General features: G+C 33.3%; 3 protein-coding genes and 1 long non-coding RNA gene across 4 annotated transcripts; 1 reads left to right on the top strand and 3 right to left on the bottom strand.

Moving 5' to 3' along the window:
• LOC120113674 lies at nt 1–1,357 on the bottom strand. Its single transcript, XM_039134746.1, has 2 exons — nt 1,039–1,357; nt 1–518 (listed from the first exon to the last, which is right to left on the bottom strand). Exons 1-2 carry the CDS (start codon nt 1,355–1,357, stop codon nt 1–3), a joined length of 837 nt encoding a protein of 278 aa, XP_038990677.1.
• Nucleotides 1,358–7,177: 5,820 nt separating this feature from the next.
• On the bottom strand, nt 7,178–9,433 carry LOC120113955. Its single transcript, XM_039135008.1, has 3 exons — nt 8,572–9,433; nt 7,819–8,364; nt 7,178–7,342 (listed from the first exon to the last, which is right to left on the bottom strand). The coding sequence occupies exons 1-3, from the start codon at nt 9,409–9,411 to the stop codon at nt 7,232–7,234; spliced, it is 1,497 nt and encodes a 498-aa protein (XP_038990939.1). The 5' UTR covers nt 9,412–9,433; the 3' UTR covers nt 7,178–7,231.
• Nucleotides 9,434–12,088: 2,655 nt separating this feature from the next.
• On the top strand, nt 12,089–13,573 carry LOC120113817 (tropinone reductase homolog At5g06060-like). The gene is made up of 5 exons (XM_039134866.1): nt 12,089–12,177; nt 12,322–12,529; nt 12,642–12,858; nt 13,027–13,133; nt 13,216–13,573. Exons 1-5 carry the CDS (start codon nt 12,089–12,091, stop codon nt 13,450–13,452), a joined length of 858 nt encoding a protein of 285 aa, XP_038990797.1. The 3' UTR covers nt 13,453–13,573.
• Nucleotides 13,574–15,596: 2,023 nt separating this feature from the next.
• Nucleotides 15,597–16,229, bottom strand: LOC120113818. Its single transcript, XR_005515344.1, has 3 exons — nt 16,147–16,229; nt 15,971–16,042; nt 15,597–15,892 (listed from the first exon to the last, which is right to left on the bottom strand). It is a non-coding gene; the product is annotated as an uncharacterized LOC120113818 (long non-coding RNA).
• Between the last annotated feature and the right edge of the window lie 2,083 nt (nt 16,230–18,312).

Consider the following 18,312-nt stretch of genomic DNA (forward strand, 5'->3'; position numbering starts at 1 on the left):
TTATAACCAACGGCAACCGTCAACATGCCTCCCCCGCAGATTCTCGTACCTATATATACAACTCAACCCTACCAAAACCTCCACGATCGCCACCTCCGTTTTCTCCAAATCCGAGAAATGCAATGTCTGCAACAACAAAACCGTCTGCCTCACATCCAGTTCTTGTTGCTCCAACTCCCTCTCTTGCTGCCATCTCAACGTATCAACCGCCATTGGTGCCAACCACCCTATTATATCCTCCAATGCCTCTTCCCACCCATGTGTCAAACCTTGTCCCCCATCACTCTCCTCGCTATCCTTGCTCCATTGGCCTTTCAGCTTCCTTCTCAAAACTTGCTTCAGGCTTATTGGCAACATCTCGAACATGTTCTCTCGTGCTTCGTCGCCGATGCTTGTTGTCGAGTGGAAACATCTCTCCGCCGTAACAATTAGGTTCTGTAACGAAACGCAAGTCCCGCTGCTCCTACGGTGTTCTCCGGAGCGGAATGTATCAACCTTTTGTTTCTTATGGCCGAAATCTGGGATTCGAAGGCGTTAACTACGCGGTACGAACGTCTTGGTATTGATTTGGTCTTGGAAGCTTTCATATTGGACCCGATTTCGAGGCTTGTTTCATATACCTCTCTTTCTCCGCGAGAAGGCAATGATTGGCCTCTGGAAAAACCTTCATGTTCAAAGATTTCTTTTTGGGAGACTCGGAACAAAGGGTCCAAAAATTGCGCAGATTCTGGCGTAAACCACGAAGATGATTCGAGCCATTAACCCGACAGTTCTATCAAATGTCTGACTCCAAAGGGAAACCTGTCTAAAGTGTAGAACTTGCTTTCTTTGGAAAGTGATTTCCTCGTTGAAGTAATCATTTTTGAACTTCCATTTCTGCACTTTCTTCTCTGACGCCTCTAATTCGTTGAGGGCCACCAATGATTCCTATAGATCAGATGTCGCATTCGCGTATTTCTCAATCTTTTCATTGGTTTTCCTAACGTTTCTGGAGCTAAAACCAACGTTGCCGACATCAATAATCCCGTGTCATCTTACGATAAACGATATCGAACCTGTTGAGTTCTTCATCGTTGCATTTCTTACTGAAACGAGAAACCACAGCGACGGCATGACCCAGATCCTCGAGCTTCTCTTTACACGCAAGTCCAAGAAGATAGCCTTCATCGATGGAGTTCAAAAACGCCACGCCGCGGGACTTCATGGGACCTTGCCGGAGGTTGAGGAACTCATCATCGGAGACAGAGTTATACAATGCGACGTGGCGAGACATAGTTTTCGCCGCCTCCAAGTCTAAGATTTGAAGCGTGGACTTGGAGGAGAAAGAGCCGCCATCAGCAACGAGCGACAACACCATTGGCGCCGATTCAATCCTGATCGTGAGTCTTGCCGCGCCTCTGACTCGGCTGATATTTTCTTTATGGTGTTTTAGTTGGGTTGTAGGGTTTTTAGGGATGAAGTGGAAGATGGCCATTGGGGGTATTTGAGTAGATGGTAGTGACATTTTCCAAGCTTCATAGTTGGACACGCGCTTATTATAACGACAATAATAGAAATAAGGGTGCTATTAGTTTGGTTTTTTTCTTAGTAACTTCTGATAACTTAGTTGTTTTATCTTTTTTCTATGTTCCTTTTCTTTTTTTTAAAAATGTTTTAAAAATCATTAATCTCTCCAAATAAATAAAAAAGTAATAATTGAAATATATACTTTTGAATTAATTTACTATTTAACATATAAAATATTTATTTTTATATAGAAATAAAACCTAACTATAAATTAAATGAAAAAAATTGAATTCGATCCAAATAATCATATTTGTTAAATTTAAAAACAATAAACCTACTATTTTTTTTTAATTTTTGTTTTAATCTCCTTACTCAGCCTTAACAACTAATATTTAAAGGGATGGCTTGGATTAAATTAAAAGTTCAGTATAATAGAGGGGACTGAAATCAGAATCAACCTTTTTGTATGATTTGTCGGTTCTGGAAATGGAGGTGGTAAGGATTTTTTTTTCTTCAGACTTCACATTGAGAATACTGCACATTACAAGGATCGTCCTAATGATTTATAAATATCTTAATGATTATAAAATAATAACATGAACTTCGAATCCGATTTTATATGATTGTTAATTAACAACGTTAATGCTTATTGAAAGGAAGTATGAAAGTGCTACTAATAATCAATTATTGGGGAAAAAGCTAGGCTTATTTTATGTTGAACTGAAAGGTAAAGCTGGATTTAAGAAATTGTTTATATATATCGATCATTATATTTTTTTCAATGAAGATACAATTACGAAATTATATTGCATTTTTACTTTGATGTCTTTTTTTCTCTGAAAGATTATTATGATGATTAAAATATATTCAAATAAAATTTATATAATAAAATTTAAATTATAATATTTATTTTAGAATCTGCACATAATTTACATGAAATGAATTATATGAGATTTTAAAGATTTTAAAACTTTATATTAGAGGAGCTCGGTGGTAAAGAGATTGTTGTTATTCTTTGAGGTTCTGAGTTCGAGTACCATAAATATTAAGAATCTAAACATTTAATGTCAAATTATGAAGAATTATCTTTGAACAAATAATGCATTGTATTTATCCTAAATTAATAAAAAGATGAAATAAATTGAAAAATATCTTGCAATTATTTTCGAGATTCAAACTCAAAGTATATTAAATATATTTTAAAATAAATAAGCTAATTGAATTAAACCAAAAAAATTATTGTAATTCATTACAATAGAGTAAATTTATCAATAATTGTTTCATTTGAAGTTTTAAATAAAAAAAGCAACTCGAATTAAAAATAACTAAACTTAAAATAACCAGAATAAATAACTAAAAAATAACTTAAAACTATGATAACCCAACCTGAAAACCCCAATTGGTAATCTAATTCGGTTCAAAGGTTAAAACATTCTAAATTGGCTTAATACCAAAATAAGTGCACAAAATATGTTTCGAAAATTATTTTTAGTACTATCTAAAAAAAAAATTGTTAAAAGTATGTGTCTAACATTTTCTTCGTTACCATTTTATGTGCATGGGCGTTAACCACCATTAAAATTCTCCTTAAGTGACATGTGTTACGTTTTGGTAATTTTGAGAATTTTTATTTAAAATAAAAAAATATTTTTAAAGAACCTTCAATTTTTTTCAAATCTTTAAAAACCCTAAAACTTTAAAACTTTAATTTTAATCTTGTTGCCACCGCCGGTAGCCACCAACGTTGTTAATCGGCTGAACATTGACGTGTGACCGACCAATCACCCATGACCAAACCCCCCATATTTTTGCAACTGATCGAATACCCAAATATGGTGTAAATGAATGATTTTGATTTAGGGTTTTGGAAGATTTGTGTTTAAGAATTTATAGATTTAGGGGGATTTGTTGTTCGATCGGATGCGAAAGTATGAGGGTTTTCGTTGTTGGTGGTTGGCCAGTCAAACATCATTGGGTGTTCGGCCAATTGACGACATTGGTGATGTCCAACAGTGACAAATGGATTAAAATTAAGGTTTTAAAAGTTTTGAAAAATAGTTTATATATATATAATATTATTTTAAATAAAAATTCTCAAAATTACCCGAATGTGACCCGTGTCACTTAATTGATATTTTTAACTGCGGTTAACATTCGAGCACCTAAAATAGTAACAGAAAAAATTTTAGGGGCAGGAAAAATCTTTAGATATTAAAACGTTTTTCGAGACATAATTTAGACACTTATTTTTATATTAAGTCTTCTAAATTTAAAATGACTTTGAACACAAAATGATATAAAAGTATAAATATAAATTAATTGATTTAAGTTGGCTTGAGATCCAATCTAATCCGTATAATTGATAAGTCTATAAACGAGAGATTTTTTTTATTTTTTTTTGGATAATTCAATTTTATTACCCAAAGAAGCAATACTGCTACAAAAAACAATCACCGATCACAGAGGATATTTACATACTAATTACAAAAAATTCGATCGGTTTAATCAATACCCCATGATATACAAAGGTTGGAGTTAACATAGTCAAGTCTATTGATATTTTTGCCCCTTAGTTTAATTCCTAATAATTCTTTGATGCTACTAAAGATTTCTGTTGGATTTCAAGAGCATCCTTTGAAAATTCTTCGATTTCGTTCCTCCCACAAAACATAGATGTTGGCGCTCCAAGCGATTTTAAGGATAGTGGTTAGGAGTGACTTGCCTTTTCAAATGTTACTTGCCCAAGCAACCATGTCTTCCCAGGATTGTAAAGTCTTCTGTAATCCACTAAGGTGCATAATTTTCTCTCTTAAATGAGATGCGAATTGGCATTCGAAGAACAAATGGTTTCGACTTTCCATTAAATCATTGCAAAGAACACAAATCCCAGAAGAAGTAATCCCCATGCGTTGTAGGCGGTCACGAGTGGGAAGCCTATCTAAAAATGTAATCCAAACTATCAAACTATTTTTAGGGATGTGATGGGGAACCAAATCAAAGAATGCCAAGACATTTTTTCTGATCTCCTGCCAAATTTGTCTGATAGAAAGAGCTCCACTCGAGAGGATCGGTAGAGCTTCTGTTCTAAGTTTAAGAATTTTGTTGAGACTCCAGCTATTGTTTGCACTTCCTTCCATGAGCCATAAATCATTCTCCTTTAGAATATAAGCATCTATCCAAGCAACCCATAATGAACCCTCACCTGCAAGTATTTTCTTAATGAGATGAATCATACATGCTCTGTTCCAGTCTTTAAGATTTTTCAATCCCAGTCCACCCTCTGATTTCAGTTTGCAAATGTTGTTCCAGCTGACTCTCGCACCTGACGCAGATTTATCAGTGCCTTTCCAGAAGAAGCGAGAGCATAGCTGTTCAATCTTGTTGATTATAGAATGAGGGAGCAGTAATCGTCTGCACCAATAATTAGCAATGTTGAACAGCACTGCTCTAATAAGCTCCAGTCTACCTGCGTAGCTCAGAAATTTTCCAAACCAAAGAGTGAGCCTGGATTTGATATTATTAATAAGAGGCTCACAGTCTTTTTCTGAGAGCTTTCTTGTATCCAGTGGGACTCCAAGGTATTTAACAGAGATTTTTTTATTAGTTTTATGATGGTGTATCATTTATATATATATATATTAAAAAAGAAATGAGATGAATCAATAAATTAAATCAATTTGTTTTAATGAATTGACAAGGAAGGGATTGTTTAGTTAGTGTGGGAAACAACAGTAGAGAATAAGAAGAAGATAAAAAAAAAAGTTAGAGGTGGAGTCAAAGTATAGTATTTGGTAGTAAGAAAGTAGGGATTAATTTAGATGAGTCCGTGTTTCTTTTGCTCAACTCAAAACAAACCTTTTTCCCATTTCAAAAACAACTTGCTTTCATATCAGCATCATTATAATTGAATATATGCCCATCTTATTATTGAATTTCAGGGCACAACCTTACGTACTTGAAAGGCTTCGGCATTTTTATTTTGACGACACTTTGGGCTTTATATCCATGTGCCTAACGTATCCATACTATTTTTGCAAGTATTTATATCCACGTGCCTAATAAAGTCATGGTCTTTTAAAGGATAAACACATGCAGCTGTTCAGATTTGTCGCTCTACATTTTGAACTCTTTTCTCGTGATCCTCTTCTGATACATCCAAAATCATTCTCAGTGGGCGTACGACCCGTTGATGTTGATGAAATTTTATGTGGAGCTACAAGTTTAGAGCCTCTATATTTTGGACAATGTTTTAGGTAATGGTCCTTTGCACCACAATATGAAAACATGCGCCCAATACCTTTCTATAATCATCACGATGTGGACGTCCATAGTGTTTGCATATGCCATTCCCAACACTTGTTGTTTGCCGATTAGACCTCTTCAAATCCTTATTGAATGCAAATTATAATTTCATCTTCTATAATGTTTCTTAAATTCTTTCCATTTGACATTCCTTATAATTTATAACATATAAGATAACCACATTAGACTCACAATACAAATATACAGTTTATACAGTACACTAACCATTGTCACCATTAGACCAAAAAATTTAAAGAGGCAGAAGCCCTCTTGCTCCTTTAATTTTATTCATGTTATAACAAGTTAATATAAAATACACTTACTATAAGTTACAATTATTGCAAGTATTATGCAAACTTGTTTTATTTTTAGTTTTTGTCAAAATATAAAGTACACTTATTATAAGTTACGATTATTGCAAGTAAAATATACATATAATCTTTCAATTATAGGATTATTTTTATTTAATCTTTTAATTATAAATATTTATAAATGGTCACTAGATTTAATAAAAGTGATAAATTAATTTGTTATCATTAAATTTTTAACGACAAATGATTTCTTAATTAATAAAATTAATATATTTAACATTCAACTTTTATATTTATTTTAGTTTGGTACTAATTTCAGAAAAATATTTTTAATGTTTTAATATTATATCAATTTAATCCCTAAAACTGTCCAAAAACTCTATAAGCACCATCAATAAAAAGAAAACTCTATAAGCACCAAACCAAAGAACTGATTCGTCCCCTGCCTCAAAACCTATAAGTATTTTTAAATTTTATTTTTTGTAATTATTTATTATTCTATAACTTATATGTATTTTTAATATTTTTTCAATTCCAATACTATTTTACTTTATTGATATATTTTTCATTTTTATAGTTGTAATATTTTATGTTTTAAATAATTTTTTATTTTTTATTAATAATTAAATAAATCTTTAAATTTTGTAAAAAATTAGTTAAATCCTCAAACTTAAAAAAATATCAATTAAAATTATTCTGTCACGTCAACAACATCCATGAACAATCATATTAATATCATAAACTATCATATCAATAACATAAACTATTCATCGATGATTTTCATCAATTAAAGGATCATATTGATTAATTTTATAGATTTTTAAAATTTAAGGTATTTTTTAATCTTAAATCGATAATTTTTATTTTTTTTATAAAATGTCCCCACGACTATCAAAGTTCTCGTCACTATATTAACAAAAGAAATGAAATTCGCGTAGTTTAGTTTTCATCATGATAGTAAAATTGTATAAAATAATAATATGAGTATTCAAATCGCCAAAAATGGCTTCGGGGTAAATCCAACTGCAGAAATATCTCTCATTTACACGGTAGGCAATTGGCAATTCCCCTTGACCATATACCCTTTGTGGTCAATGTTAATTTGGCACTTTCTACGGAGGAGTCACTGTCTCGAACCTATGGCAGCCTCTGATCTTGACCTGGACCAGGTGGTCCGCCCCTTCTCCGCCGTTGATGACCTCACAGCATTGTCTACGCGGTGCCTGTTTATTACAACCAAATGTGTCGTTGTCATTCACATATAAAAAATTCAACCTAATATGCGAAGAAATTTAAGGCAACCAGATATTGCGGAAAATCAAGCCCACGTTCCCTTGTTGCTTTGTACGTGCACCGCGTTATGCTAAACTTTAACCCTTTTAGATTAAGGTGAAAAGTCTCATTTAGGCCTCAAGACTTTATCAAAATTCACCTTGTTGCCCGAAGGGTTTTAATAAAATATATAAAAGACCGACAAGGTGGGAGCAGCCCACACAAGTCAAGATTTGATTTTTTTTGTCATTCCATGGATCGGTGTCGTGTGGTGAGTGGAACCAAATTGGTCACCTATTTTTCTGCAAACCCCATTTAACAAGTTAAAATACCAGCCAACTACCCCATGAAAACAAGATGCCACCGCAATTGTGTTTAGCCAACTAAAAATTTACAAAAAGTAATGATTTGATGGAGAGTTACTCACCATGCTCCAAACGGCAGGGTTCAACTTGGCACTGGAGACGCCGATGAATTTTACGCCCGTAGCAGGAGCATGGTCCAGCCTCTCACATTCTTTGCCCGACTCTTCAACGTGCCTTGCGTATCTGGTGAGGGTCCTATCCCCATTGCCGCTCTCCGCACGATCCCAGAAATACGTAACGGGTCTCTCACACGGGTCTTTCTCCACGGGTCGGGTGTTAAAAGTGAAGGGCCCGTTTTTCCATGTCCTCCATGATTGGAACGTTGAAAACGCCGTTTCAAGCTTCTTGGCTGTTTCCAGATACGGGTACAACTGCACGGTGTAGCCCCACGACACTGAAATGGACCGGTTACGCTTCAAGTCGTAACAGAAACTATGCTGTAGGGCACGACTTGGATCCTTTTCGTAAGCGGTTATCAGCTTCTTAAGTGATTCGATCCGGGTCATACCCGGAAATATGGGTTGAACGTAATCTAGATGGTGAAGTGACACCAATGGTGCCAAAGGATGTGCCGCCAGTAAACCATAAGGGTTCCCTCTAATATCAACCTGTAATTAAGCAAGTTAATGACATTGTTTCCTTTGAATCTAATTCTGGTTTTAGTCCACCTATTATAAATTTCAACCTGTAATTACGCAAGTTAATGACATTTGAGATTAGATGTTAATTTTGCATAATTCAATCCATATGATTAGTATAAGGGACTAAAACCAGAATTAGACCATTAATGTCATGACAGCAGGATTAACGTTAACCTGATGGAAACCAAGCTCTTTAGTGACCGGAATTCCGATCTCGCTCATGCAACCATGAATCTTCTGGTCCGACCCGTAAAACGAAGCGTACCGATCAATGCAGCCGTCTAATGTCTTAACGAGCTCGGCCGCCAAAGCGTAGCTGACGGCGAATCCGCCGCCACCGTACGCCATGTTGTAAGAGTGAATCACGTCTTGCTCCACGCTCTCCGAGTTCCCGCCAACATAATACATTTGATTATGGTCGTATTTGTTCAAAACGGTCAACAGATTTTCGAGGAAAAAAACCGTGTCGTCGTCCCCCATCACGAACCATCTCACGTTATCCAATCCAAGCTCGAAGCTTTCCTTAACTATCCGAGCCATCCGTACGGCCGACCGTGATCCGTACCAACATGTGTACTTGAACCTGGAAGTATCCTCGGAGATCTTGTAAGGCGGAGACGTTGGCGGCAAGTTTTCACCGCCGGGAGGCTTGTCGTCGAGCCAAACGAAACCGCGGGTAACGTTAGGCCTCCACCAGAGTTGGGAGTAAAGGCGTCGCTCGTTCCAGGTCTTGGCTGAGCCGCCGATGCCAAACAGGACGTGGGATAAATTCGTCCTTCCGTAAGCCTGAGCGGAAGAAGTATTAACGGCAATGAACTTTTGTTGCTGGTTATTATTGGAGATTGTAGAAGTGAGACAAATAGATTGATTAGAGAAAACAAAGTGAAAAAACAGAGAAATGGAAACAAGGGTGAAAATAGCTAGAGTTGTCTTGAACAAGAAAACTAAGAGATCAACAGGTTTGATGGTGACGGATGAAACAAAGAATTTCGAGGTTTTCAAAGGGTCCAACATCGTGGAAGATGAATGGTTGTTTGGATGTAGATTTTGGAACGATGAAGATATCGAATCCCTTTAAAGTCTCTGATCGTTTCTTCTAAAAAATGGCATAGTGGAAAGGAACACTAGTTTTCTTTCCTCAGATTTATGGAAAGCAAAACTGAAAGGTCAAACCTATGTTCACCATTGTCTTCGGAGCATAAGCCCAGAAAGTTCTCCCACACTTGGGTAATGTGTCGTGTAACTATTGGACCAAGTCACCAACAACTTTATTACTGCCAGGCTGAACCTAAGGCAAATTGGAGTTTTGCACAATAACTGCAACTCTAAATTATTGGGCCTGCATAATAGCTAGGCTTTTGATTACAATATAGTTTTTTTAGTTGGATCAATTTAAATTTTAAAATAGTAAGTTAAACTGAGAGTGTTGTTTTTAGGAGGTATAAGATTCAAACTCAACGGGTTTTAATCGGGTTTGATCTTATAGGATTATTTATCGAAAAATTTAGTTGGAGTTCGAGGATTTTAAGGATAATGACGTGTCTAATCGAGGTCTAATTCGGGTTTGGAGTGAAAATCTTCAACTTAAACCGAGTATTATTGTACAAATATCCCTTATTTATTTAAGAACAATTACACTAATATCATCCTTTCTATATTTTTTACAATATTTAGAGTACCGAAATATAATTATTTAGCCTATTCTTAACCTATATAGAAAAAAAATAATATTAAGTTGGTTGGAAAAACGGCAATCAAATAGCACCTCAATATTAAATATGTGAAAGAGGGGTATGCTCTGCAACCTATATATGTATATATGTTTACGTTTAAACAGCTAACCATGGAATATTAAAACAAATGAAGTATAAAAGCGATTGAGTGACGCTTGATACCAGTTGCATATTATCTAATATCATATAACATTTGTTATATGGTTTTCAACTAATATTTTTTTTCAGCTATATTATGTAATAATTTAGATATGCAAATCTTTTATAATTAATTAATTTTAAACTCTACCTTGAACTTAGCTGGCTATTAGGATCGAGTAAGAAATTAGTAAAATTAAAAAAAAATGATACGAACTGAAGTATTAAAATGATTCATAGTTCATAATCTAAAAAATTGCATTTATCTAAAATAAATCAAATTCTATTTTTATTTAATTTATTACTTTATATAGCATAAAATAAAATTTGTATTTTAAATAATAAAAATCTTTTATGAAAATTATTACTTATTTATTTGAAAGGTTGTTTTCAAAAAAAAATATCTATGAGAAATACTTCAAATTTTATAAAATAATATTTAAGTTTTATAAAATAAAATTATTTTATCAAAATTAATATAAAAATAAAAATTAAAAACGATATCAAACCAAAATGCACCGATCTCAACCCCATTAGGTATAATGTCATAGTCTCATAATTATAACTTAATCATTATGCATATTATATGTTATATTCTGGAACTGAAAAAAAAAATACAGTGCTCATTAACAAAGTTTTTTTTAAGAAACTATATTTGTGGAAATTTTATTTATTTTTTATTTTGATATTCTATTCTTATTCTATTTATATTACTATTTTAGATCTTTTATTCAATTTAAATATGTAATTAGCAAAAAAAATGTTAATTAATCATAAAATATATTAATTTAATTGTAATTGTTAATTGTGTAAATGTTTGTTTTATTGGACTTGGACCTATCGGTCAAATAAAACGGATCATTTATTTTAAGAAGTTTTATGTTTTCATTTACATTATCGATCTATCTCATATTTATAACGAGAGTTAAGTTTGAGTGACTATTTTATAATAATTTGATAAAATAAATTATTAAAATATAATTTTTAAAATTAAGTGGTTAAAATAAAAAATAAAACAATAAGGGTTCACAATTTGAATTTAATTTGTTTTCATCCAATAACAAGGTAAAAGATGCTACTGGCTTTCTGAAATGTGACGATTCGATCTTTAATATTGTCATCTTGTACAATTTGTGAAAATTTTCTACCCCAAGAATAAAAAATGTTATGTTTTTAGAATCCTTCCGAACTGATTCGTAACAAAAGAATCAAATCATGGTAAATGGGATTTTGTGATATTCTTGTATTAGTCCCTATATTATGAATAAATTATAAATTTAATTCTTATTCTTCAATTTAATCATTTTAAATCTATGTAGTTTAATAATATTGTTCGGATTAGAATTGAAATTCAAAAAGTTTAGGGACTAAAACCGAATGCATTTTACTACTTGATTTAAATCTACAACACATGTATAGTATGGTGACTAGTAAAAGAATTTGACCTCTATTTTGGATCGTAGTCAAGTATTCTTGAACCAATTTATTAACTGTCAAAACTGTTTAATATACTGATTTATCTAGAAGTTTAATCTTTTTAATTATCAATTCACCCCATTAAATTTCGCGAATCAAGTGTTGAAATAGATTTCCAGGAGCAAAGTTTTGAACCGAAATATATATATATTTTAAAAAAAGCATGCAGCTGAAAGTTTTCGACCTCTCTGCTGTCTTTTTCTGTTGGCAGTAGGCGATGAATAATTTAATGCAATAAACTATTACTCCACGTTTTGTGTTTAGCTTTTAAAATTCGGCACTATTTAGTGTTTCTATTCGTTCAAGGAACTGAAGAAAGAAGAAAATAAAATTTCAGTGGTGAGATGGCTGGAGCAGTAGCAGGTTGTAAGAATCAGAGATGGTCTCTCCAGGGCATGACAGCTCTTGTGACTGGTGGAACAAGAGGCATAGGGTTCCACCTCCATCTTTTTCTTCTTCTTTGTTTTTATTTTTTATAACCAGTCTTAGTTCATTCTGGTGCACTCAGTGATTGAACTGTGAATTTAATCTTTTTAGGTTGAATATTGAGTTTGATTGTATGATTGTATTATGTCAGATTTGCTGTGGTGGAAGAACTTGCAGCACTTGGGGCAGTAGTTCATACATGTTCCAGGAACCAGACAGAGCTTAATGAAACGTTGCAGGAATGGCAGACCAAAGGGTTTAAGGTGAGTGGTTCTGTCTGTGATCTCTCTTCTAGAGATCTCAGAGAGAGTCTTATGCAGACTGTCTCCTCCGTTTTCGATGGAAAGCTGAACATCCTCGTAAGTAGTTTTTAGTTCTAAGAATTTGTTCTTTTAGATCCAATCAATTTTTAGATTATTTTGAGTACGAATCATTTCAGGTTCAAATTGAAAGCAATTAGCTTCTCCTCAGGTGAATAATGCAGGAATTACAAAGCTCAAATCCTTTGAGGATCATAGTCTGGAAGACTACACAACCGTGATGAGTACAAACCTTGACGCTCCTTATCATCTTTCTCAACTTGCATATCCTTTCCTAAAAGCATCTGGATGCGGAAGCATTGTGTTTATCTCCTCCGTAGCTGGTTCAGTGGCCTTACCTGGTTTATCTGCATATGCAGCATCTAAAGGTTTGTACTTTGTATATTGGATCTAGTCTAGCCATATGACCCCGAAATTCAACTTGTATAACTTGAATCTAATCCAACCCGAAACCAACGCGGCCAGTCTAATTGAATAATCTATTATGTAGATGCTATCTAGAATCTTGCAGATTAACCATTGTGTTGCGATTCCAGGAGCTATCAACCAAATAACAAAGAACTTGGCATGCGAGTGGTCAAAGGATAACATCCGGACCAACACTGTTTCACCATGGGGTGTCAAAACCACGATCGAAACAGCAGTAAATTCACCTTCTAATCTTTATCTTAAATCTAGAATTGTAGACATATCTTTTCTATGCTGATTTGGTTTTAATTTTTCAGAATCTGAATACAAACGCACATTATCACGAGAAACTCTGCAGGCTCATCGCCGGAACAGCAATGCCGAGAATGGCCGAACCCGAAGAGATATCATCCTTAGTGGCATTCCTTTGCCTACCAGCTGCTTCGTACATTACCGGACAAGTTATTTCAGTGGACGGAGGGTACACTGCAGGTGGCTGTTGGCCATTTCAAAATTTCAGCTTTGATATATTTAGTCATTTCAATTATAAGTAATCATTGAGGTATCAGCCTGTAACCACATGAACTTTGTCCACAACATTTCCTTGGGTGGGTTAAAGCTTTTTTTAACTTGTTAAGAATCAATATCCCCTGCCTGTTATAGTCATTCACATTGAGTGGAGCTTTTAAGATGCTCTTTCTTTGGTGTATAAAAATTTACTTAAAAGTTTTGAATGCCTAGTCAGAGCTCAAACAAATTTGTGGAAGTACTGACCTTTGCACCATTTAGTTTTTTTTTTTATTAGTACGGGGTGTTTTGAAGATATACATGTTCGAAAGATTTTCAATCATTTGACAATAAATACTCAAACACTTTTACAGAAGATTTGCTCGTACTCGAAACCCCCAAAATAACAACTATCCCTTTAACCACTGAGGTTGCTTGATTTGTATTAATCCAAGTCGTTAAATAATCTAAAAACGAATTATATAGATATAAGATCTAGCTTGAATTATAAACACCACGTTAGTTAATAAAGATCGTCTCTTTTTAATTTATAATGCTAGGTGAGTCCATGTGAAACTGTGAGATTATTAAGTTGTCTCAAGTAACTGTAATCCTCTTATTCAAATAACAAAAATCCTAAGATAAAATAAGTAATTGAATCATAAATTAAATCTATGATATAAGTACTTTTTATTAGAATTTTTAATTTAATTCATATTATATGATTTCTTAACTTTACTTATTTATGAAATTCGACCACACTTATTTACTCCACATTTTATTTTGGTATCAATTTCGATACGAAATAATGCCGACTTGAAGTAGAAACATTGAATTCTAAATTTCAACACAATTAAATGGTTAAAACCAAAATTATACCTACACTTTATAGTAATATTTTGTTTCCGTACAATTTCATTAAAAGCAAAAAAAATTATTAAATTAAGGCATTGAAAGTAATTAATACTAATTTATTGTATTTATACTATTCTCAGTTTAAAACTACTATAAGTAACTAGGTAAAGCTAAAAAAATATCAGCAGCTACCTTGCCCATCCAAGAGTACTAAGCATATTTGAGGTACCTGCTAACAAAGAATCTGAACGGTGTTTCCTTTTTTCTTCCTGGAAGGAGGCCATTGATAAAACTCCTCCATGTCTCTCCGAAAAGGAATAAAAACAGATTTACAGAGATAAAAGCTCCAGGCAATTTACAATTTGTCCGTTATATGGAAAGATTGGAAGCCTTCTTCATCTTAACCCAGCTAAATAAATTATTTCGCAGAATCTTCAACAGCAGCTTGAAACCACACATCGACAATCAGGATCATAAAATGGAACTCCATGAAGATGTACTAAACACAAATCAATTAGAGAAGGGCTGTTGAAGCTAGAAGTCATAAGAGAAGAAATACATCAGAGTTCAGAAATGATAATTGTATCAAATTTTGGAATAAGTAGCTCTCCCAACTTTTACTACGTCAATGGTTCAAGAGGTAGATTCAACTTGGAAGGGTCTGGTCAGTCGATCATTCAGCATGGGGACCAGGCATTTTGACTAGACCTGGTGTAAACCAAAGTGATATATTTGAATCTAGTCCATAAAAATTGTTCTAACTAATCCAAAACCACTCTTAAGATGTAATATTGTAGAAGTAAACATTTTCCTTGTTGAATACCACATGCAAAAAGTTGCCAAGTACTGCCATCATGTAAAACCCCAATGGCAGTGACGATCAAAGCATTCAAGAACAGCAAAGGATAACTCATCTGCGTAACTCTATTCAACTCAGTGTTTCTTTCCCTTTTCTTTTACCTTGGGACAGGAATGGGGGTTGCTAGAGCCATATTTTCTTCAAGGAAGTGCTCAAAGTCATCAACAATAGCTGAAGACAAATCATTTGAGTACCCCTATTTTATTAATCAAGAAAGCATTTATCAACTTGTATTTAACCCAAGAATACTAAGTTCCATTTCAATAACAGAGTTACTTGGATGGAAACCAAGCACTAAATGAAACTTTAAGAAATTCGGCAACTAGTGCATTATTCGGAGGTATCATAACATCAAGCATGTCTGGACAAGAGAACACAAATAAATAAGAGAATTTAAAGGAGAAGCTAAAGCAACATGTGCATCATGATAATGAACTAGAAAGTCCACAATCATGGAATATACGAGTAACATGTGATGTGAATATACACAATATTCGATAATCAATAAAAGAGGTGAACATGAACAACGGGTTAACAGCTGAAAGTATAAAAGTAAAACAAGAGTAACAGCACTAAACTCTTAATCAAATGAAAACCTTAATAAAATTCAAATATAAACTAAATCAACATAAAAATTGGATGCATACTCACATGATATAGACTGTGAGCTCATAGCTCTCTGTAATTGAGCCAAACTGCACGAAACTCCTCACGGAAAGTATTAAGACGGGCCTTCAGGTTCGGTGTTCTAAAACATGCATGAAGGAGAATGGCTGAAAGAGAGAGATTTAAATTTACCAATAACAAGCTTAAGGTTGGAAATGAGAAAAAAAAAACACGAGGTGACTTACCAAGAAGTGCTACAGCAAGTGTCCATATCACAGTCAAGAGACCACAGGATACATACCAAAGGATGAAACTTACTGTAACAAGAATGTTAAAATAAGACGTCTTATACTATATTCAACTGCAAATTGATTAATTCTACTTCAATAAGAAAAGGAACATTTCTCAAACTTATTGATACCAGAAGAGAATATGACAGCAAAAACCCAGCGAGGCCGACCACATATGTGAACTATTCTTTTAGTTGATGGACGTCCACGAATAACAGGCCTGGCAATAATGGAAGAGTTAATACTTAAGAACCAAAATCAATAATATATACTCTGGCAGAACAGAAAAATATAAAACTTGCGTAAGGGGAGGCCTCATCTTAGCGGCTAACTGTGGAGAGAATTGCCTCACAGTTCTGGTCACCTTTCGTGACTCATTCTATGAATAAAATATGTACATAGGTTGAATGCATTGAGTATCTTGAGTGATAAAATAAAATGTTATTTTTCCTAAAATACTTGGGTTCAAGTATTTGTGTTTACATTGTGTGTACGTTGTCAAATAGATTAAGAACAAATTTGAACTGATATTATCTAGCAATCGTCTTATACTACTATAAATAATATATACCTATATGTACATCAATTTGCTTAAGATTTGAGTACATCTTCAATTGTACGGTAGATGTCGTTAGACTGGAGCTTCACAATTACTATGCTATTATCAATAATTATTCTGCCTGTTGAGTTTTAAAATGTAGGAGTTAGTTATTTTGATCACGGTGGAGTTGAGAGGAGAAAGAAAAATCAAGAAATTGATAAGGATGACTCAATTAATATTGCACTTGTATTTGTTATAATCAAGCATGAACCAAGTTATCTCAGTAGTTAAATGAAGCATTGTTGTTCTTAGAGGTCACTGATTCAAGTACCTGCGACTGCAAGGGTAATTGAAAGTTCATCTTCAAATGGTTGAAAGTACTTAGAATAGATACAAATAATGATGGTAATTGTAATGATAAGCAAATTATTGTTATTATTTTTTGGTTATTTTCAAGTTTTAAAATTTTAGTGACTCTAAAAGTTTAAGGGTCGTTTATGTACTTTACCCTTTACTTGATTTGAGTTTTCTCACATTTGTTGTTTTGGGCTTGGCATCAAAATGGCACTGCTCACTTTGATCACTTCGATGGTTTGTCATCCAATGTATTTGCTTGAGCCTTCCTTTGCTCGTTCTTTATGGGCAATGGAGGCCTCATCCAAGCTTTGGATATTCCTTTGCTATCTGACTCAGGCTTTAGGTTTACGAGCTTTTTAGGGCTTTGATTTTGTTTGCACATAACTTCGGCTCTTGAACATTGGATCTATGCTTGTTCCGAGCTTTGGTTCTTGTATTGTAAATCTCTCTCATCAATGAATTTTTTTTGATTAAAAAATATATTTTCCAGTAAATATAACTTTGTACCATTCAATATATTAATTTTGCATAATTCTTCTCTTTTTTATAATATAAAAATTGAAAAATACAATTGAATACTCTATATACACCGATTTAATTGAGACCGTAATTGTAATAATTACTTGAATATAACACATTTGTAATTATAATCAATTACACTTAACTTTAATTAAGAATTAACTTATAAAACACATGTAGATTTCTTCATTGGATTTTGTTTTCTAAGTTTGATAAAGTATGCTTTTGATTTGTTCAGACTTAGTTAATTATAGGGTAAATTATGCATTTAGTATTTAAACTATTAGTTTTGATTTGTTTAAGTACCTAAACTTTCAGTTTTTTTAAATCTAAAGTTTACTTTTTGTTTCATTTTAATACCCGCCGTTAAAAATTTGATGTGTTTAGTACCTAAACTACCAATTTTGATCCGTTTCAGTACCTAAATTTTTAATTTTTCAAAACTTAAGTATGATTTAGGTACTAAACGTGTTTTGGTACCTAGACTTCTAATTTTTTTCAAAACTTAACATCGGGCCCTAAAATGAAATAAAAACTAAATTTTAGGTATTATTTTGAAAAACAATTATAGTTTAAGTACTAAAATAGGTCAAAACTAATAGTTTAGGTATTAAATGCATAGTTTACCCTAAATTATGTACTTATCAATTGAATCTACTAGTAATTTAATTTGATACTTTAAAAATAGAATATTATTCGTGAAATTAAAAACTTGTATAGTGTAAACTAATGCGGGACTCTAATGGTAGATGAACTATAGGGTTTACCGAAGTAATTGGTTATTGTTTAGTCCTTGATCGAGAGTTATGGAGTATGTTTTTGAATACTGCATAAAATTTTTCGATAGAGGTTGGTATCGTGAAAATTGATAGTAAGGATG

The sequence above is a fragment of the Hibiscus syriacus genome, unplaced genomic scaffold, assembly GCF_006381635.1.
Source record: "Hibiscus syriacus cultivar Baekdansim isolate YM2019G1 unplaced genomic scaffold, ASM638163v2 tig00110213_pilon, whole genome shotgun sequence".
Taxonomy (NCBI): Eukaryota; Viridiplantae; Streptophyta; class Magnoliopsida; order Malvales; family Malvaceae; genus Hibiscus; species Hibiscus syriacus.

Excerpts from the sequence above, each read along its gene's own strand:
- LOC120113674 (XM_039134746.1), bottom strand. The coding sequence starts at position 1,357 with ATGGTGTTGTCGCTCGTTGCTGATGGCGGCTCTTTCTCCTCCAAGTCC. Across the intron at positions 519-1,038 it reads CAGGTTCGATATCGTTTATC|ATTTCGGCCATAAGAAACAA; the intron begins GTAAGATGACAC and ends TTCGAATCCCAG.
- LOC120113955 (XM_039135008.1), bottom strand. The coding sequence starts at position 9,411 with ATGTTGGACCCTTTGAAAACCTCGAAATTCTTTGTTTCATCCGTCACC. Across the intron at positions 8,365-8,571 it reads AAGAGCTTGGTTTCCATCAG|GTTGATATTAGAGGGAACCC; the intron begins GTTAACGTTAAT and ends GCTTAATTACAG. Across the intron at positions 7,343-7,818 it reads ACCCTGCCGTTTGGAGCATG|GCACCGCGTAGACAATGCTG; the intron begins GTGAGTAACTCT and ends TGTAATAAACAG.
- LOC120113817 (XM_039134866.1), top strand. The coding sequence starts at position 12,089 with ATGGCTGGAGCAGTAGCAGGTTGTAAGAATCAGAGATGGTCTCTCCAG. Across the intron at positions 12,530-12,641 it reads ATGGAAAGCTGAACATCCTC|GTGAATAATGCAGGAATTAC; the intron begins GTAAGTAGTTTT and ends GCTTCTCCTCAG. Across the intron at positions 12,859-13,026 it reads TGCATATGCAGCATCTAAAG|GAGCTATCAACCAAATAACA; the intron begins GTTTGTACTTTG and ends TTGCGATTCCAG.